Consider the following 20,003-nt stretch of genomic DNA (forward strand, 5'->3'; position numbering starts at 1 on the left):
CCCCTGCAGCTCTGCTGGTTGAGTGGACACAACAATAATCCACACAGATCCTAAAAGCCAAAAGCTCAGAGATATTTACCATATGTAAACACAATTTAGCCCCAATAATGAGATACACGATGAAGATTCATCAAGAAAAAGTGAAATAAATTGATTTAATATATGCATCCCTCGCAACAATAACAACAAAAAACATGCTGTCTTTTAAATAAGAGGCTTATGAGCAGCAACTTTGAGCATGGATGATTTTTTTTCCAGGTCTTGCAATTACATAAGTCTGCAGCGTTCAGGACTGCGATGTCAGAGGCGGAGAGATGAGCTCCGTCTGTGTTTTGACGCTGAGCGCAGCAGCAGAGAAGAGTCGCCGCTCCGTCAACTGTTGGCCTCTCCGGTGTAATCTGGATTACAGTGTCGTCCGGTCTGCAGCCAGGACTCCCTATAATCACATTGTTCTGTATTGGGTTGACTCCTCGTGAAGCGGACAAGGGAAGAAGCGATGTGAAACGGCGCTGGACGCGAATATTTTGCAAACCGTGCATTTAGATAAAACATCTTCTACGTAGTTGTGACGTGCTTTTTGTGCAACGAAGATTGGCTACAATCCGAGAAAAGTTGAGTGAGTGTATTTGTTGCCGGTGCATGGTGCGCGTCCCCGCGCTCTGCAGCATCTACACTGAGCACTGCAGCCTGCACTTGAAGCACAAACCTCGTTCACTGATATCACGAGAGCCAACATGCCACATTCAGGTAAGAAGCTCTGTTTTGTTTTTTTTACCGGGAGCAGCACACGCATGCTTCTGTCATCAGTGCTGTAGAATAGCTGCCTTTAATTTTTAAACAGAAAGACTTGCGAGATTTTCTACAGGTGAGGAGAGAAAGAGTACAGACTGATGGAAAGTTTAAAAGGGACAAACGGGACTCATCTGACTGTCTGAATGATGTCTTAATGAGATGAAGTACAGCTGTACTAGCACTGACCATGTGATACCCAGACAAACACAGAGTCCTGTGCCAAATGTGCCAGTCGTCAGGGTCAAGTGGTAGTTTGAGGAAAGCGTTAAGCTGTTTGACAGCGTGTGTTTGCCAGGCTGCAAATACAGTCTCGTTTACTCACACAGCACTCCAACTGGGGTTTTCATGAAGTTCCTCGCAGAAAGAAAACAATGTATAGCTTTAATTGGATCCAATTGTCCTTGTGTGACCAGAATAGAAAGGCCAAGAAGAGGACAGAGTGATTCTATCCCATGCAGACGTCAGGGATCAAAGCGGGATTTCCTGATGGTCACGTCATTTCTTCCTCTACCTTTTTAATCCATTTAGAATAATCCACTATACTGTCAACTCAGACTCTCGAATATCACTTTGCCTTGTGTCATTAGTTAGCATGTTTTAGGACAGCCCATGAGGCTCACTACCTTTCCTTTAATGTTGCCTCTAATACCTGCAGTTATTAAAAAATCCTGACAGCAATACCTTGTCCAAACCTTGTTTTCTTGGGTTGAACAACTTGGGTTGAGATTTAAAGACATCCACTTTGACCAAATTATGATAAACATCCTCTCACAATTTTTTTTACATTTCATCAACAATTAATATATTGACAGAGAAAATAATCAGCAAACTGATGAAAATAAATACTCATTAAAAGCTTTATGTGACCTTCCTTCTGGAAAATGTCAATTAAGTACATTTCATTTAGACCAGATTAAGACTTCGCCCTCTGACCTCAATTAGGGGCATCGGACCGTTTTTAAATGCCTTTCAGTCATTAACATTAAACTACAATCAAGACATTTTCCTTTAGAAAATGAAATAGCAAAATCTACTCCACTTTCCTCTCTTAAGGGGCAAACCAAAAAATGTGGATCCAGACTTCGGTCCTCATGTTTTTTCTTCCTTCCTGCAGAGGTTCATCCACAGTCCTGACTGGAAAGCTGCCAAATCCCTGCTGACTCCGTACTCCACAGAGCAGCAACGGTTTTCCTCTCCCTGTCAGCAACAACTGATCCAAATTAACTCCAAAGCAGAAATTGATTAGGGTAATGCAGGACTGTCTGGAGCAGCTTAAGCGCTGGCAGAGCAGCACTTTTGGTTAATTAGATTTCACAAAGAGAGCATCAGGTTGGTGCTGAAAATGTAACATTGCTCCACATAAACAAGTGTGCAGAGAAGGGAACAGATAAGATGGGAGCCAATGAGAAAGTTAAATTAGGTAAAAGACATGGTAGCAGATTATAATCTGCAGCCTTTCATCAAGGTCAGGACTAGAATCTACAATACATGACTGGCAAATTGCTGAAGTGTCTTACTACTGTTGCATTTTCTCCTTCTGTAGTTATGTAAAAATGTGCACTCTAAAGGTCAGGAAATATGAGTTTGTGTCTGCACGATCACCCTCGTTATGTAAGGATCTGGCTGCAGTGTTTGCTCTGAACAAGAAGATTAAACATGACCTCACTTACTAGCACAGGGACACAAAAGTAGAATGAGAAAAATCGTCACAAGAGTCCACGTAATAGCTTCTTAGGGACAGACAAGTGCATGAATTTGTCTCAGTTGGAGAGCAGAGGAAGGACTCAAATGCAGACGGGTGCAGTTCAATGACTATTACAAAAGGGCAGGCTGGTAACAAAACTCATATGACACATGTGGAGTAACCTTCGGGAGTGACGAGAATTAAACTGAAATGTGTCAGTTTTCTTATGCTGCACTTTTCTGTAAGGGCAGACACTTTAAATTGCTCATAAAGCTAGTTTTGACTACATGCACCGCAGTATGCACGTGTGTGGCTGACAACTTGAGCAAGGGAATAACAAGGATGCCACAAATGTATCTGGAATTGAAAGACACGTCTGATTACCCATTCATCAGATTCAATCCATGTCCCAAGTGCTGTCGTCAAAGTATGGAGGATTACAGTTAAACCACTCTCTGTTTGGATCATAGCGTAGCTGTTGAGTGTGGGTTTGAGCTGTGCAGCCTGCCTGCCATAACACATGACAGTCGTTGTCACATGGACACAAGCTATGAAGGGCCTGTTGTAGATCCATAAACTGTGATTTCGCCGAGGGAGTGTGTAATTGTTTTGCTTTCGAAGGCCAACTTTACCCTAGTAGGAGCAGTAAAAAGGACAAAGGAGAAAGGACGAGGGAGATTAGGGTCAAAGGTTGAGAGAAAATTATTTAAAAAAATGTAGAGGGCAGAAATAGAAAGGTAAAATGTTGTGTTATTCTTTAAAAAGTAACTTAGTTGCTCAATTAACCATTATATTTGTTATTCTTTCTCACCAGCATTCAACATGATGAACTATAAGCTACCAGAGGAGGTTGTTATAAGTCTACATGCAGTTAAAGACTCCCAGTGCTAGCGCCATGCGCCATGCCTTCGGGGACTCCGTTTGGTCGACCACATCCTCCCAGTAGCTCCTGATTGAGGGCCAGCATGGAAGAGAGCAAGCTCATCTTCAGCCTGGACGGCCACGATGAAGGTCCCACCGTGGCCTTCAGCAAAGACAAACAACGCAAAAGGGACAGCCAGCCTGACCTCAGCCTGGGGATGGATTTGAACCTGAGCCTAAATCACCGCTCCCAGCCTCCCTTTTTGCCTCACTCCCCCTCATCCCCGGGCTCTTTAGCGGATCTATCGGCATCTTCGGCAGACCTGCTTGTCACCACCAACCTTGTCAAATCCTCCTCCACAGACCTGGAGCCGAGGGAGAGCAGCTCCCTGCGAGGCAAACCTCTGCTCAGCCTGGTCAAGTCCCTGAGCACCGAGATTTCCCGCCGGGTCGAGCCAGAGGTCAATCTCTCCAAGTCAGACTCCAAGCTGCATTTGCACCCCTGGAAGCAGCTAACCCATCCCAAAATCCCAGAGACCAGGCCTGTAGCAGATGGGCTGAACGAGAATGATGACTGGGTGTCGCCTCTTTCCGCTGGCGGCGTGCCTCCTGCTGAACCCCGGGGCAGCTCGCTGATTGCTGAGCTGGAGGACACGCGGAGGAAGTTCTCCGAGGCCATGCAGGATCCGCTGAGCATGCTGAGTAAGATCATGGGGGACGAAAGCTCCGGCAGCCCAAAGCAAGGGAGGGCTTCTGGTGCCGGAGAGTCACCGTCCTCCCAAGGCAGCTGTGGAAGAGACGGTGACAGTGAAGATGCAGACCTCAAGTGCCGAAAGAGAGCTGAAAGTGAGCCCAGAGGTGTGTGTGACACATCTCTGAGAAGACTCCAAAAGAGCTCCTTAACAAAATCCTCCGTCTCCCCAGAACACCACAGCAGTGACAGCCATTTAGAAATCTGCACTTATGGAGATGTGATTCAGGTGGTGGAGCTCCAGAATGGATCCAAGGGGACACATCATAGAACTTACACCCAGGCTAGAGTCACGGTGCCAGGCTCATCGCTGCCTCTTCACTGGCTCTTCCCTGTGGGTCTTCTGGCTTATGGTTTCTTTGTGTTGCCCCTGCCCTCCTATGTGACGGGTCTGTCCGTGGGGGTTGCATGTGGCTTCATGTTGGGCCTGGTGGTTGTGTTCATGTTTGCTCCGCGACGCTCGTCTGCCAGAAGCAACAAGGGTTTGAGCAAATCCAGTACCCTGAACATGGAGCCACTGGATGGAGAGCTCACAGATCCAGAAATCCTAGAGGTAACACGACAAAGAGAGGCGTAAACATGAAAGTGGCACGGTGACATTTCATCTGTGTCTACTTTTATCCAAACTTCCCTGTTTCTTTTGAGTGTGTTACACATGTGACTGTGGCACAGAGCAGGAAGCCTCTTCTTGTTTTCCTGATTTGGCTACATGGAAATGAGCTTCAAGCTCTAATCTTTGAGAGATCAAAACAATAAGCAACAGCAGCCGTGTGAGCTGTCAGTGGTGCTTAATGGATTTGTTTTTTAGATAATTACTTTATAGAAAACTGTCCTCAGGCACCGCAGGTTCGGCATCTAAGGGGCACGCTATTTTCATAATAGCTTTCTCAAAGCACTTCTTGACAGCTCTGCTGAGACAGTGGGGCTGGCTGCCTCGATAAATGCAGAGTTAGCAGGTTCACATAAGGTAAATATAACGAGGACAGAGGAGTTACTAGCAGCAGGCTATTTCAAAGACTCGTTCACTGTGTTAAATGAGACAGATGTCTCATGTTTCCCCTCCTGCTGAGCCGTATTGTCGCAGATTGCACCACTCGCTGTAAATTAAATTCGCCTGAGTAGAGTTTTTGCAAGATTTACATATATTTTTATATATATATATATATATATATATATATATATATATATATATATATATATATATATATATATATAACACATCTCAATGTAGCCTGCTCTTAATATCAATTATGTGATTTGTGACTGTGTTGGGGTAAACACCCTCATAATTGTCTTCCAGGGCTGGATGAATGAGACACACAGCTACGACCCTGAGACCTTCCACCCCTCCATCACACACTCCGTCTACGTCACCCTGGAGGGCAGCCAGCTGTGCCTGGCATACCCATGTAACAACATCCCCCGGTGGGCAGCGTTCGACGAGACGTCCCACGAGGCCGTGTTTTTGCGCTCACGTACTTACACGCTGGCAAACTGTAAGGTCAGTACGTGATATATATTCTAATTTCTGGGCCCTCACGTTCCTCAGAGGGGAGTAAAAGAGGTGACCTCTCGCCTGAACTCTCATCTCTCTGCACCCACATTGTCATTCAACACGGAGGTGAAAGACCAGAAGGATTACAAACGAAGTGATGATGCTCTGAATAAACTTGACCCGGCTGCTGTCCCAGTAGCATATTGAAGCAGGCTACAGTAGCTTCCAATATGGTGATAGAATAAAGCCAACACACAATCTAATCAATGTGGGGAGCTCTTTGGCAATGAAAAACTATCAACACAATTTCTGGCTTTTAGCATCTCTTGTAGAAAGGAAATGCTAATAAGAAGAAAATTACACTTATCCTTTGTCATTTCTTTCTGCTACTTTTCATCCCAGGTGTCTCTTTTGCCGCCCGGTTTGGCTCGCAAGAGGATCTGGAATAAGAAGTACCCCGTCTGCGTCACTCTGGCTGAGGGGGAGGTCGGGGAGGAGAGTGTAATCGAAGGGAAGGAGGAGGAAGAAAGGGCAGAGAGACACACGGTCCCGGACCACCAGCTTCCTGTCACCTTGTACCTGTTTGGCCGCACAGGAAGAGAGAAGGAGGACTGGTTCCAGTACTTCCTGTCTGCCTCCCAGGCTGGAGCCCAGAGCAGTGTGAGCAGCCAGGAGAGTGCAGGTAAGATGGTGTTTGAATTTATGTTGGTTGGAAGCGACATCACCTCCTTGTTTTAAACACGTATACAGTCGTTGTTGAATCACGTTCAGGACAGATTGATGATCATGCAGAATTGTACTGTTTCTGTGAGTCCTGGCGTTCGATTCACCAGCTCCTTTCCGCCCACTCACCTTCTCTGTCACTCAGAAACACCATGTGCTGGAGACGCTGCCAGAGAAGGCCCAGAGGAGCTGCATGATTTGCCGGGAGCTCTGAAAACAAGAACGCTATTGGAGTACAGCATCTACATGACTCAACTGATTGGCACGCCGAGCTGCAATCCCACCCCCAGCCCCTGCCATAGTGACAAGGGAAGCCCCACAGCTCACAAGAAGGTCAATGAGCAACACATTTATGTATTTCTAAGATGTAGTATCAGGTATAGCATCACAGTGCTGGATGTTGTGAAGGCATGTAAGCTCTCCGTAGGTTTCATTTACAGCCTGAGCACATATGAGAAATGTGTCTCTGCTCCACTGACCCTCTGCTTGTCATGCTAATACTCTACATACCTCCCATTGATCAGAGCAGGTCAATATCGGCTACTGTTCCTCCGTTCTGCTCTGCGCTTAAACCAGCCTTGTCTAGGATGCTGGCTCAGCCAAACACATCCCTGCTGACTAGACCAAATGTCAATGTGCAGAAATATCAGGTGTCACCTGGCTGGAAGGAGATTAATAGGGACTGAGTGCAGAGCTGCTAATCCTGGTTTGGGTTGGTCGGGATTGGCACCCCACATAGAGACAGTCTGTGCTGGTATTTACAGGAGGAAAAGGGTTGGCGTAAATGGGGCTTGAGGATGGATAAGTATAGAAATGGCAAGAAATTGTACCTGCGCATCTCGGTCCTATCGGGGAGTATACCCTCTGAAAAATGCATGTGCAAACATAAATGCTTTCACTGCAGACTCACAATGAAGAGCATGGATCTGGAGGTCAAGCAGGAGATGAGCCCAGCGCAGGTTCAGTGGCAGAGGGCCGCTCGGCAGAGGGCCAGCCCACCTGGGTGAACTCCCTGGTGGGACGGATCTTCTGGGACTTCCTGCAGGAGAAGTACTGGACTGATCAGGTGGCGCACAAAATCCAGAAGAAACTCAGCAAGATCAAGGTGAGAGTGGATGAGCATGGTGATTTGTTTTTCAAGGTTAGTCAGAAGTCCTTGGTTTACAAGAAGTCCTTGGTTTGATGGGTTCAGCTGATGCTCTTCATTTTTTATTATACGCACATTCATCTTCATATTCACACCATCAGCAGCAGCATCATCAGTGTCATGCTGACTAATGACGTGGGCAGGCAACAGTGAGTGCACTACAGGTCAGAGCTCTGCAAAGTGGGTCACTCGATGATACAGCCTGACCAATAGCGCTGGTTTGTGCCCCAGGTCAAAAGATGTGACGTTAGGCACATCAATGCCGCAGCTTTCTTTTCTGTGTGTGTGTGTGTGTGTGCGCGTGTGTGTGTGTGTGTGTTTGAGTGTCTGCTGATAATGCACTCCCTCTGGTTGCAAAGGTGGGAGTGAGTAGTGGAGCAGGGATGGCACTGCAGCATCTCATTTCTCATTTCCTGCTCTCCTCTTTGACACACACCATCCTTTTACTATATTGCTCCTCTCTCCTTCAGACACACACACACACACACGCACACACACCACTGCATATTTCCCACTGCTCGCTCATTAGTTTGAAGTAATTATCTTCCTCTGTGGAGCCTCTCTATTTGTTTTTCTCTGATTTCATGAGCTTTTTTTTATTTTAATGTCTGACATGAACGCAGCATGTTTACTAACTAAAGGTGTTGTTTGTCTCATTACAAGTTGCCATACTTCATGAATGAGCTGACGTTGGCAGATCTGGACATGGGTACTTGCCTACCTCAAGTCCTCAGCACCTCCCCACCAACACTTGACCGCAGAGGTACAGTTGTGTGTACTTACACTCAGACATGTTGCATTGGATAAGAACATATTTATACACGATCTTGCTTTTTTGATTGTTAACCATTTTAGAGGTGTGGCTCAGAGCATCGCTGTGCCTATGTAAAGCCCCACGAAAGTAACAAACATGCCCGGGCTATCCTCTGTTGATCTAATGTCCCTTCTGCAACAACACTGTGCCAGGCCAGATCTAGACGCGACGCTTGTTAAGAGATCTGATCTTACCTGCTACCTGTTTGTTTGTTTCTATCTCAAAGGCCTGTGGCTGGAGCTGGAGGTGGTGTACACAGGCTGCCTTCAGATGACCCTGGAGACTAAGATGAACCTGTGTAAACTGGGTAAAGATGGAGAGGACGAGGCTCACAGCGTTCTAGAGACCCAGCAAGTGGGGTGAGGCCCATCTCCGTTTCATATTCCTCAATAGATGACGCTCGAGGAGGAATCAGTCTCCTCAGCTCAGTGGTTTGCATTAACAGGTACCACTGGTGTGTTTTTCAGCTCTAAGCCCCGGCTATGTGTACTGGCCGATAGTGATGAAGAGTCGTCCAGCGCAGGCTCGTCTGATGAAGAGGAAGCCCCCCCCCTTTGAGCCGCAGGCGTCTCTAGGGGAGAAGAGCACAGTGGTAGCAGCTGATGGGTAAACTATCACACAGAAGAAATATAGCTTGGATTATAGGTCACACTCCGCATGCTGCACTTGTGGTCGCATCCTATTTAGTGATGTGCAGGTGTTAAAATGGTAAAAAAAATGCTACTTTTTCACAGGCGATATTTTGACTTTTTCAAACACAGGTGTAACCAATAATGTTTTTATTCAATCTTTTATTGGTGATCAAATGTGACAAAATAAAAGAGCGACATATGGACGTAGAAGATGGAGTTACGATGATGTGTGTAAACGATGTGAACTGTGTGTGAATATGCTGATTGCTGACATTTTGACTTGTGTGCAGAAGAGAAAAAGCACAGGTGGACTTAATGACCTTAACGATGCAGCGCTGTGGTGCCATAATTGCAGTGCTGCATCGTTAAGGTCATTAAGTCCACCTGTGCTTTTCCTGCAGTCACAACTTACTGTCAGAGCAAGTGTCTATAATGTGTGAATGTGTTTATGTGCGGGACAGTTTTCAGGTCTTCAAAGGCAGGAATGACATAAAACATAACTTACATATTGCCTATTTCAATATATTGTAGATTTCTAAAAAAAACTTCACAGTTGTAACAAACACTTGCATGTTGACATGAATAGTAATTTACAAGCCAAGAAATTGTTGTCAATAAGGTGGTTTGCGTATGATGTGAAAACACATGATGTGGCACCACTAATTTCAATGTCCCAATCCCAGTAGTTTTCTAATTCACAGCCCTACACTGCATTTGTGCCCTTGTCCTAATCCTTCATCCAGGCACACTGGTAGCAGCACAAGTAGGAAGATCTTGAGATTTGTGGACAAGATAGCGAAGTCCAAGTACTTCCAGAAAGCCACCGAGAACGAGTACATCAGGAAGAAGATAGCTGAGGTGTCTAACATGCCTCTGATGCTCAGCGTTGAGGTCCTGGAGCTCTCTGGCACTCTGGCCATCAACATCCCACCTCCCCCTACTGACAGGATATGGTACTGAGTTTACAACATCATTTCATGCCATGAATTCAAAGGTTTCTTTCTTTTCTCACACAGTCTTTTTCTCTCATTCTCTCCTCTCAGGTACAGTTTCCGGGTGCCTCCCAAGTTAGACCTTCATGTGCGACCCACGCTCGGGGAGAGGGAGGTCACCTTCACTCATGTCACTGAGTGGATCGAGAGAAAACTGCAGTGTGAGTTCCAGGTCAGTCCATCAGTGAATCTGTCGATGTGCAGAAAAAGATTAAAAGAATAATGCAAAGATACTTTGTGACGGTACAGGAGTATGAGAAGTACCATTTCCCATATCATTAAAAACATATTGCACTAATTATTAAATATGGCTTTGTTGTCCTTTGCCCCTCAACAGAAAGTGCTTGTGATGCCCAATATGGATGATCTGTATCTGCCCCTGATGACATCCGGCCTGGAAAACCCACCTGCATCCCACCAATCCTCAATCCATTCCTCATCCCACCAGTCCTCCATGGAGTCCCAGGACGACCTGTCAGAGTAGTGCCCCTTTGAGGCCACAGATGAGATTATGTCGATGTAAAAAAAGAAAAAAAGCCACTGTGCAGCTATTGCCATGACTCTCTAATTGATTCCGAGGCTGCTGTAGCTGGGTACCGGCTTGGTGTTTATCCTGAGCGTGTTGATTGTAACCAGTGCAGGATGAATGCAGCTGAGCAAGTGCAGCGACCTCGGGACTGTGAGAATGGTGCTAAAGTGCCCTGTACTGTGAAGATGATTGAACTGTATACCAGTTAGAGCACTTTTTTTTTTTAATTTGATGCCAACACTGATAAAAGATGTAAATACTAGATGTACGTCAAAACAAGGTGCTGTAGATGACCTGGTGAAGAATGTTGAATTAACAAACTATCTATTTAATCATTTTCTAATCCACTGATGAAAAACATGGAGATGATAATGATGATCAAGCTTCCATGGTGCATGTTGTTTTTGAACAATGTAAATAAACTCATGGATTATCAGCGAATAAAAACCTGTTAAATCTATGGTAATTATTCCATTTAAATGTATAATTAATCCAGTTAAAACAAATACACATCAATTATGCAACACCAATGTTAATTTACATGACACGATCACACACGGTGTATTTGAAACTTTGGTGTTTCTGTGTTTTATTACTGTATGAAAATTGAGAATTGCTTTCAGGCCTCCTCGGTCAGAGGCTCCGTCGCTTTTTTCAGGACATCCATCTTCAGCGGACCCTGCAGGTAAAGCAGAGGACAGTGTTAAAACAGTGAAGAAGGAGTCAGCTGTTGATTATGTTACCCTGCAGAATTTCCTGTTAATCAGATTTGTGTGTGCATCAAACTTTTCACCATGCTTTTCACAAGCTCACCATGAATGCCTTCTTCTCCTGGGCAGTCTGGAAGCGGCCATGGCCGAATTTTGATGTGGTGTCGATGAACTTGAGCTCGATGGTCTCCTTGGACTTGCGAGACGTGTGCACGAGCAAAGACTGGGGCGGGGGGGAGGGCAAACAGACAAAGATGTACACATACGGTAGATGTCCTGCAATAATGCACTAGGAATCTTGCGTTTAACTGTGAGAGTAAATTAGATGCTACAACTGTGTACTTATACTGCAAGCTGCCTGTGAGATCTTAAAATTGACTTTCTTGATCACATTACCTTTCTGAGGGTGAGGACGCGTTTCTTACACCCGACCACGCAGCCCTTCACCATGACAAAGTCATTATTCACTTCACCATAGTGAGGGAAGCCTCCCTACAGGAATAGAAAAGAATGGAGAGTAAATGAGTGTTCAGGAAGACATTTGCTGAGAGCACCATGTTTTCCATAACACCTTATAAAATATTATCATACCAGCAGTGATACATCATGATGCTTTATAAAGCTATGTGCAGAGCTGCAGTGTGATGTGCAGGTGTGGTTATTATATCATCAATACAGGATCTTAGAAAGAGCCTTTTTAGTGCATATTATATTCTTAAGATATGAGAGTACCATGGGCGTGATGGCCTTCTGGGTGGTGTCGTAGCTAGTGGAGGCATTGTTCCGGATCACCTTTCCGTCCCGGATGTGCACTGCCTTACCAACACGGTAGATCTGAGGACACATGAGGAAATGAGGGGCTCACGCATGACAACATATGGTAAACCGAAATATATACTCACAATAATGTTGTTTATAATTATCCAACAAAAGCTTATTTACAAAAGAACAGATGAAGATGACGTCTTATGGGTGAAACTATTAATGAGCTAACCTTTTTGTTGATCTCAGTGCGGTGGTGATAGCCCTTCTGACCTGCACGAGCTATAGTGTACGACACACGGGCCGGATGCCAGGCTCCAATACAGGCCACCTTCCTCAGACCCTTGTGAGTCTTCCTGGGAAGCTTCTTTGTGCGCCAGCGGCTTGTCACACCTATCAGCACAAAGAGACAGAAATAAATATATGTATTACTTAGTGTGTTTATCTTACAAGCCCTTGGACCGGCACAAATAGTCACAGCATGCTGCCAACCTTTAAAGCCATGACCCTTGGTGACTCCAATGATGTCAATCATCTCATCCTGGTAGAAGACGGCAGAGACAGGCACAGCTTGCTCCAGGTGCTCCTTAGCCCAGTCCACCTTGTCCGCGATGCTTCCCCCGTTTAGCTGCACCTCCGTGATGTGGGCCTTTTTCTGCTTTACGGCCAGCAATCGCACCTGGAAATGGAGAAGCACGTAACTGCAACTGAAAGGAGTCCTAAAATCTAGAAAAGGCTTTTCTAATTAGAAAGTCTTTTTATTTTTAGATTTATTAATTAACACAGGATCATGTTCAAAGCCATTTTCAAGGCGATTACCACAGCCCTGATATTCAAGGGCACATTCTGATCTTATTCTCACTTCTGAAGCTGAAACCTGCACAGACAACGATCCCAGCAGCTTTCGGAAAAGCCTGGGTGAGCAGCCAGGTTCTGCCCTGAGAATTATTTTTAAACTGCCATTTGAAGCAGCAGCCTCCAGTGCTCCCCTCAATGTGTCGTAGTCAGAGTTGGCTCTTAGCAGCATGGGGGATTTGGGATGTGGCAGCTTTTCTTGTCATTGCATGTGGTCGGGTGGACAACTCTGACACCTCTGCCCTTTTGCATGGGTGGATTCAGTAGCGGCCAATAGGTGAATAGAATCCAATCATTAGACCAGTGGAGTCTGACTGACATGGGATGGGACAGTGTGTCTCTAAAACTGGATTGGGCTTTGAATTTAGGTGTAAACTGGCTGGCCTACCTGAGAGTGAACAATAACCCTGATTACTGAACAGTATTTCTTCATCTGAGCGAAATCCTTGTCCAGCTGTTTCTTTCCTGTCTCATCCTGCCACTTCTTACTGTACTTGGTGAAGGCCTTCTTCTTGCTCTTGTACCTGAAATACAAAAAAGCCCAGTAAAGAAAGAAAAAAACAACAGTGTCAGCAAGGCAGCAACTGCTCAATGCACACATACAAGGGAACAATATGTAATCACACACCAGTTTTTATAAAATCTGCGCTTGCACTCGTCACTGAGATGCTCCGCAAAGATGGTTTTGAGGGAACGCAAGCCACGGATAGTCTCAATGTATCCCACTACCCCCACCACAATGACTGGAGGAGTGTCAATGATGGTAACCGCCTCCACTTGCTCTCGCTTTGCTTGCTCTGTGGGAGAAACATGGTATATATTCATCTGCTGAGATATTTTAACTGTCAGTATTCAGTAAAGCTCAATCGGGCATAGCATTTTAACAGATAATACATGTATAAACAGTATATAACCCACTGATTACATCCTGTAACATTGTAATAATGTAATAATGTGTCATGCTTCCAGAAGCTAAACTGTATTAAATATGTAAAGAACACTGTAGGGTTCCATGCAACACCTGATCTTATCAGCCCATTATCCTCTCAAACAAACAAACAGCAAACATTACTCAAAGATAATGTTTTTTTTCTCAATCCTCCCATGCATCCATGTTGCAGTAAGTCTACATACTGAGGCCAGTGCGGTGCACATCCCTCAGCGTGTGGGTCATGCCGGCCTTGTATCCCAGGAAGGCAGTGAGGTGGACAGGGTGGCTGGGGTCATCTTTGGGCCATGTCCGCACCCTGCCCCTATGCTTCTTGCTACGCTTGTGGGGCAGGAACCCCATGTGTCCATGGCGGGGTGCATGGAATTTGCGATGAGACTGTAAAGGCATGAATCATATTCCTTAATAATGTGAAACACCGTTGAAATGTAACCCGACTATACTGCAATGATTTTTTTAAATAATAACACAAGAACTACAGTAGTAGATTAAGAAGAGACACATTAATGCGTGCCTGTACTCAGTGCAGTAAAAATGAATCCTCTGCTCTGTTTTTAGTCCCAATTTCCCTAAATTCTTCAGATATTAAAACCCTATATTAAGGGCCTCCAGACATTACGATAAAATGAAACAGGACTTCAAAAGAATACATAGAGTCAAGTCCCTTAATCTCAATGTGTCAGGCAATGTGTACTTTCTACATTGGTTTCTATGTCACACTGAATGTGATTCAGAAATCCGGCAAAGGCCGAATTATAAACAAAACTCAAACAATGGGATGCCACAAACAAAGAAAGTCACCATTTCAGTATTCCAAGTGGTCTCCTCCACGGCAGCCATTACAAGATTACATTTCAATATGCCTGATCTTCCCTCATAAACCCAGATGGCCACATGCACACATGTAGATGATAAAACTGTAAATCAATGTATCTTTTATAGTAAGAAAAGTGTCAAGAATTATGAGGAGCACTAACCATGTCCGCACACTGTCCGGTCGAGGAATAGAATGAGAAAGGGGCCAGTGCTGAAGTAAGGGTCATACATAAGACGATACCGAGTGTAAGGGCTCTAATTTGGGGTTTGGCCCAGCTGAGGAGATGTATTCGCTTTCAAACAAGGCAATCTCTGCCAAATTCTGACATGAGAAGTTCGGAGGAGGGAAGAGGGTAATCTCTGTGGTCTGAGGTGGTGAGGAGGCCTAGTGGACAGGAACCACATGACCATGAAAGGAGAGAGAAAGGAAGAAGAAAGTTTTGCATTGTCACAAGGCCAACATCCACCTGGTCTGCTTTACGACGGATACAGTTTCTTTAAAAAGCAATAAAGCAACTACAGCAACTAGTTGTTGAGACCCCTGGCTTGGCTGTCCCATGTTGCTAAATCATTACACTCTTTATCTCTTCTATGTGTTAATGTCTCAACATTTTACGTTCCAGAAATTCTCTGGTGAGTGTGTACTAGTTGAGTGTATTTAAGTAGGCTTATAGTCAGCCATGCACCACCACCTGCTGCATTTCCATGGTACAACAGCTCCACCTGTGACCTTTGCCCTATGACCTTTATGTCTTAAAAATGCTGTAAATTAACTTGTGCTGAGTTCCTCGTTTGATATAATATTTGTCAAGAATGATATTTTTTGGAATAATCAGAATAAAACGTATCTAGATAACATTGCGGTTTTACATTTGTTGACCTCTATTTCGCCATTATGCTGCGTCTTCTGCGCATGCGCCACCTCGAAAGGAGAATTGCCGAGGTCGAATTGTAGGATTTCTTTGGTCCTGGTCATTTTTAGGCAAAATGCCGACTGACTATGATAAAGGAGCATACCCGGAGCCTCCCCGGCAGACTCCGGTTGTGGACAAACAGACAGCACTGCCAAACCCGGCCCTGATTCTGTCTAAACTCTTCTATTACTCCGTGGACTTGCCTGTCACCACATTTAGAGGTAACCGAAGCTAACAGAGCTAACTGTGCTAACAGGATAACACGGCTTTAGGGAGACATATTGTTGGGATATTTGTACTTCATATCGCTGCTATCATTGTTGTGTGCTTGCAAAATACCACACTAAATAATCTACAAGGCTGTGATTTGTGTCAATAATGGACAGCGTTAGCTAGCTATGCAAGCTAACCTAGATGTTATGCTAGCTAGCTTCATTCACAGACGCATCACGTCACAGTTTAACCCACACGGCCTTGTCTGCCGTTAGGTTTAACTATGACTATGTTTGTATAATTATGTTTTTTTCTCTCTCATCTAGATGTTGTTGACAGCATCCGGTCTAAAAACAGGCCGGTCTACTTCCACCAGAAGTTCCGCCGTGTTCCTGACCTGACGGAGTGCCAGCAGGGAGATTACCTCTGCTACTACGAGGCTGAGATGCAGTGGAGGAGAGACTAGTGAGTAAAGGGTTAAATCATCCAGATGGACATTTGTGTACCCAACACCTAGGTCATTATAACGTTGCTTGTTGGCTTTATTACCAACTGTACAAAGTGGCAAATGCACTTATCTTTGGGCACAACACACACAACTACAGCACAAATATACATTTTGATCATGGCAGCTTTACCTAATCGTGAGGCCTCGTTCTGTGTGCATTCATAATATTGAGACTGATCTGACCCCATATGCACAGAGGTCCCACCTAGACCCCATTCAACACCTTCGGGATGAACTGGATGCATTAGAGTAGAGGCTATTATAGAAGCGTATTAATGCCCATGGCTTTGAAATTAGATGTACAACAATCACATACACTATAGGTGCAACCCACCAATTGTTTTGGCCATGCAGGCATGCCTTTTTTAATAGTTCTTTCATTATGAGACAATGGTGGCCTTAAAAAATGAGTCTTATTACAAGGACTCGATACTGAATTCACGCACATGTAAGGTTGCTGTAGTGGTCAGGGTGCCTCTATCAAAGTGTCACCATGTGTTGTCTTCACCCCACAGCAAAGTGGACCAGGAGATTGTGAAGGTGGTCCAGGAGCGTATGAGGGCCTGCCACCAGAGAGAAGGATCCAGCTACCAGCAGAACTGTTCCAATGAAATACAGCAGTTCACCGAGGTGACCCACAACTTCCAGTCACGCTGTAAGTATTGTGCAGTTCGGAGCTTGAATGTGTGTGGTGTGGACTCATTCAGGAAACATGTCAGACTGCTGACTAAATACAGTGTGGCAAATGCTGTCATAGTTCAAGGGATGACTTACCCATAATGCACTGTATGTGCATTATTGTACATTTGCACTGAAACAATTGGCAGAATCTGCTTTCTTCAGTTTTTATATTAATTGGACAAAAAATAAACCTTATATTTAAGATGGTTGACATGTCTTAACCTCTTTCCAGATGGAGACCTGGGAGCATACGCCAGCGGGAGGAAATGTCTAATGAAGCAAAAAGAACGGATGATCGCTGCTCAGGCCCAGACTGCTTAAGAACAGTTCCCTACTATCCGTCCCGTGTAATAATTGTATAATAAACTTCATGTGATACATCACGTCAATTAGTGTCTTTCCATCATTCACAAATTGCAGCACACCTAGCCATCTGTGCATGATTATTAAAGTTATAACTGGAGGTTGATGCAGGAACTTATACTTTCAAGTGACTCTTGCATAAGCCTTTATTGGGTCTTACACCTACCAGATACTATGCTTTCAGTAACAGTTTGCCAATCACAATTTCTATGATGAATTAGACATGTAGACAAGCCAAGTTTGTAGACTGGACTTTTAAATCACTAAGATTTGACATAATAGGATTTCATTTGCTTAATTAGCCAGAAACAACCCCATCTGGTGTTTTATACCATTGGAAATTTCTTCCTTTATAACACTAGTGATATTTCATACTGCAGTTAAACATTGCTGTACATTCACCCCTACCTAACAGTACCCATAGTAAAAAAAAGTACTTTCCTCTCTCACCCCTGTTCTGTCATGAGTTCAGCACAAGAAAAAACACAGGTTGCACTTTGTTTCAGAACGTTTATTCAACGATTCTCTGTAGAAAAACTTTAGGCAGTAGGGACTGGGGTGGCCTGTCCACCTCTCTGCACAGACACCCTGGTGTGAGTCTTGGCCAGATGGTCAGTGAACTCCTGGTAGGGAGACTTTGTAAAGACAGTCTCCTTCCACAGGTCAGGGGTCAGGTAGCTGTAAGTCTTGGAGATGGCATCAAAGGTGGCCTTGGCTGATGAGGAAATGAAAACAAACAGTGAGGAGATGCTCAAGATGGAGCTCCACGCATAATACAGCTGCAGTATTTTTGGTAACAATGTTGTGCTGAAAATATGAACAGAGGAGATCACTGAAACAGTCTCTCTGCCGTGCATTACAATACTTGTTTCTTTCTCTCCCGATAACGGCAACTACACCACTGCATGGGTGAAGCTGGGCAAAGCAGGAGAAAACACAGCAACACAGATAAAGAGACGAAACCATCAGAAGACTCTTACCGAAGTTGCCGAGGGTGGCGGTGCAGCCCCTGGCCGAGGTGTAGCAATCGTCGATACCGGCCATCGTGAGCAGCTTCTTGGGCACGGGGGCGGACACGATGCCGGTACCACGGGGTGCCGGGATGAGACGCACCAGGACAGAGCCGCAGCGGCCGGTCACCTTGCAGGGCACGGTGTGGGGCTTGCCGATCTTGTTACCCCAATAACCTCTCCTGACGGGGACAATGGACAGCTTGGCCAAGATGATGGCACCACGGATGGCCGTAGCCACCTCTTTGGAGCACTTCACCCCCAGACCCACGTGACCATTGTAGTCGCCAATTGCGACAAAGGCCTGTAAACAAAAGCCAACAATGTCACATTTGGACGGGATAACACCAGTAGAATGAGACCGTCTCCACAAGATTAAATGACTCACCTTGAACCTGGTGCGCTGACCGGCCCGGGTCTGCTTCTGGACGGGCATAATCTTGAGCACCTCGTCCTTCAGACCTGAAGCCAGGAAGAAGTCGATGATCTCAGACTCCTACAGGAAAAAGTCAAAAAAAAAAAAAAAAAAAAAAGTTTAATTTTGCATCAGGATGCCACAGCTGACATTAGGTGTTGCCTGCGCTTTATTGTAATACAACGGCATGATATGCAAAAATACTTTTTTTACTCTAACGTAATTATGGCACAAACTACACACAATGTATTTGGCTATAACTTTAAGCAAGCATCCTTTTAAGACCAGTAATGCACTTTGAATGCCATAGACCTACAGAGACCTTTGCTATCCGGTTAGCATCAACAACACATCCATCTAAACGTCGTCAGTCTGTCACTATATCCATCCTCTCACTGCTTACCTTGATGGGCAGAGAGTACAGGTAGATCTCCTCCAGGGATTTGATCTTCAGATCCTTCACCAGGCGGCCCAGCTTGGTGACTGGTATCCACTGGCAAAAGACAGAGCGTCTCAGTGAACAACAGTTCGTGGTGTTGTGAATTATATTGTTTCATTCAGACGTTAATGAGCTTTCATCTTACTTCCTTGTCCTCAGACTTGCCGCCCCGGGCCCCGCGGCCCCTGCCGCGGCCTCTACCGCGTCCACGGCCCCGTCCGCCACCGCGACCACGGTCCCCAAAACCTCCACGGTCCCCAAAACCTCCGCGAAAACCTCCTCTACCACCGGCGTCGTCCGCCATTTGCTGCAGAACAAAAAAACAGATAATTTAGTATTTCGTATAACCTCTAAAAAGCAAGAGAGCGCGCAAGTTAGCAAGCGCCCGGCTAGCCAGAGCATCGCCGCCATGTTCAACGTTCGTTCAATATTTAAGAAATTCTCCATCTCTGACACGTTCTCCTCGTAAATACTAGCAGGGTTTAGAAGGAACATATTCAAATGTCATTTAGTAGATTTGATGATTGTGTTTAGCAGAAGGATGTGTGAGATAAAGCACGATTTCAGTCGGGAGCGATTCTTCTGCGTTCAACTTACGTGATTGTTATAACAGGAAGAAGACCGACGTGAAGTCTCGCCGGGTTTTATTTGAAAGGCGTTATCGCGATATTACCTCTTTCACAAAACATTCTCACTGCTGCCCCTAGCGGCCGTTTATTCAGAGCTGAACATATTCTATAATGATAGTTGTATGGACTTTATTTGATATCTTTCGTTCTTTGAAGCAAAACCACACAAAAGAAGACAAGAGGTTACTGAGATACGTTTAAAATAAAATAGTAAAAATAGTAATAAATCCGCCATTATCAGATATGCTTCCTCACAGTAAAAGACTCTGAAACATAAAAACAGTTTAAGGACATTATTCTATTTTTGCTTTATCCCTGA

General features: G+C 44.9%; 4 protein-coding genes across 4 annotated transcripts; 2 read left to right on the top strand and 2 right to left on the bottom strand.

The window, feature by feature from the left end:
* The first annotated feature begins 318 nt into the window (after window positions 1–318).
* Window positions 319–10,880, top strand: LOC116397076 (testis-expressed protein 2-like). Its single transcript, XM_031872222.1, is given in 13 exon segments — window positions 319–747; window positions 3,291–4,641; window positions 5,389–5,589; window positions 5,986–6,265; window positions 6,452–6,639; window positions 7,211–7,411; window positions 8,117–8,216; window positions 8,494–8,626; window positions 8,735–8,816; window positions 8,818–8,873; window positions 9,643–9,852; window positions 9,943–10,063; window positions 10,229–10,880. Coding segments are annotated over 12 exon segments (2,919 nt in total). The 5' UTR covers window positions 319–747; window positions 3,291–3,441; the 3' UTR covers window positions 10,376–10,880.
* On the bottom strand, window positions 10,578–14,739 carry LOC116397077 (60S ribosomal protein L3-like). Its single transcript, XM_031872223.1, has 10 exons — window positions 14,674–14,739; window positions 13,882–14,074; window positions 13,376–13,544; window positions 13,136–13,271; window positions 12,385–12,571; window positions 12,125–12,285; window positions 11,863–11,964; window positions 11,527–11,622; window positions 11,234–11,353; window positions 10,578–11,099 (listed from the first exon to the last, which is right to left on the bottom strand). Exons 1-10 carry the CDS (start codon window positions 14,737–14,739, stop codon window positions 11,040–11,042), a joined length of 1,290 nt encoding a protein of 429 aa, XP_031728083.1. The 3' UTR covers window positions 10,578–11,039.
* Window positions 14,740–15,413: 674 nt separating this feature from the next.
* Window positions 15,414–17,217, top strand: ndufb10 (NADH:ubiquinone oxidoreductase subunit B10). Its single transcript, XM_031872297.1, has 4 exons — window positions 15,414–15,647; window positions 15,966–16,104; window positions 16,663–16,802; window positions 17,061–17,217. Exons 1-4 carry the CDS (start codon window positions 15,500–15,502, stop codon window positions 17,147–17,149), a joined length of 516 nt encoding a protein of 171 aa, XP_031728157.1. The 5' UTR covers window positions 15,414–15,499; the 3' UTR covers window positions 17,150–17,217.
* Window positions 17,218–17,681: 464 nt separating this feature from the next.
* On the bottom strand, window positions 17,682–19,681 carry rps2 (ribosomal protein S2). The gene is made up of 6 exons (XM_031872296.1): window positions 19,653–19,681; window positions 19,201–19,362; window positions 19,020–19,109; window positions 18,590–18,697; window positions 18,172–18,505; window positions 17,682–17,906 (listed from the first exon to the last, which is right to left on the bottom strand). The coding sequence occupies exons 2-6, from the start codon at window positions 19,357–19,359 to the stop codon at window positions 17,731–17,733; spliced, it is 867 nt and encodes a 288-aa protein (XP_031728156.1). The 5' UTR covers window positions 19,360–19,362; window positions 19,653–19,681; the 3' UTR covers window positions 17,682–17,730.
* Window positions 19,682–20,003: the final 322 nt, after the last annotated feature.

Source organism: Anarrhichthys ocellatus, unplaced genomic scaffold (genome assembly GCF_004355925.1).
Source record: "Anarrhichthys ocellatus isolate YVR2014 unplaced genomic scaffold, GSC_Weel_1.0 scaffold62, whole genome shotgun sequence".
In the NCBI taxonomy this organism is placed as follows: Eukaryota; Metazoa; Chordata; class Actinopteri; order Perciformes; family Anarhichadidae; genus Anarrhichthys; species Anarrhichthys ocellatus.

What these genes read in the sequence shown, in the direction of transcription:
- LOC116397077 (XM_031872223.1), bottom strand. Translation starts at nt 14,739, where the DNA reads ATGACCCTTACTTCAGCACTGGCCCCTTTCTCATTCTATTCCTCGACC. An exon ending in CCGGACAGTGTGCGGACATG is followed by an intron (nt 14,075 to 14,673) that starts GTTAGTGCTCCT and finishes ATGCCTTTACAG; the next exon opens with TCTCATCGCAAATTCCATGC. An exon ending in AGGAGAAGAAGGCATTCATG is followed by an intron (nt 11,100 to 11,233) that starts GTGAGCTTGTGA and finishes CTTTACCTGCAG; the next exon opens with GGTCCGCTGAAGATGGATGT.
- ndufb10 (XM_031872297.1), top strand. Translation starts at nt 15,500, where the DNA reads ATGCCGACTGACTATGATAAAGGAGCATACCCGGAGCCTCCCCGGCAG. An exon ending in GCCTGTCACCACATTTAGAG is followed by an intron (nt 15,648 to 15,965) that starts GTAACCGAAGCT and finishes TCTCTCATCTAG; the next exon opens with ATGTTGTTGACAGCATCCGG. An exon ending in CCACAACTTCCAGTCACGCT is followed by an intron (nt 16,803 to 17,060) that starts GTAAGTATTGTG and finishes ACCTCTTTCCAG; the next exon opens with ATGGAGACCTGGGAGCATAC.
- rps2 (XM_031872296.1), bottom strand. Translation starts at nt 19,359, where the DNA reads ATGGCGGACGACGCCGGTGGTAGAGGAGGTTTTCGCGGAGGTTTTGGG. An exon ending in GCAAGTCTGAGGACAAGGAA is followed by an intron (nt 19,110 to 19,200) that starts GTAAGATGAAAG and finishes GTCTTTTGCCAG; the next exon opens with TGGATACCAGTCACCAAGCT. An exon ending in TGTACTCTCTGCCCATCAAG is followed by an intron (nt 18,698 to 19,019) that starts GTAAGCAGTGAG and finishes TTTTTCCTGTAG; the next exon opens with GAGTCTGAGATCATCGACTT.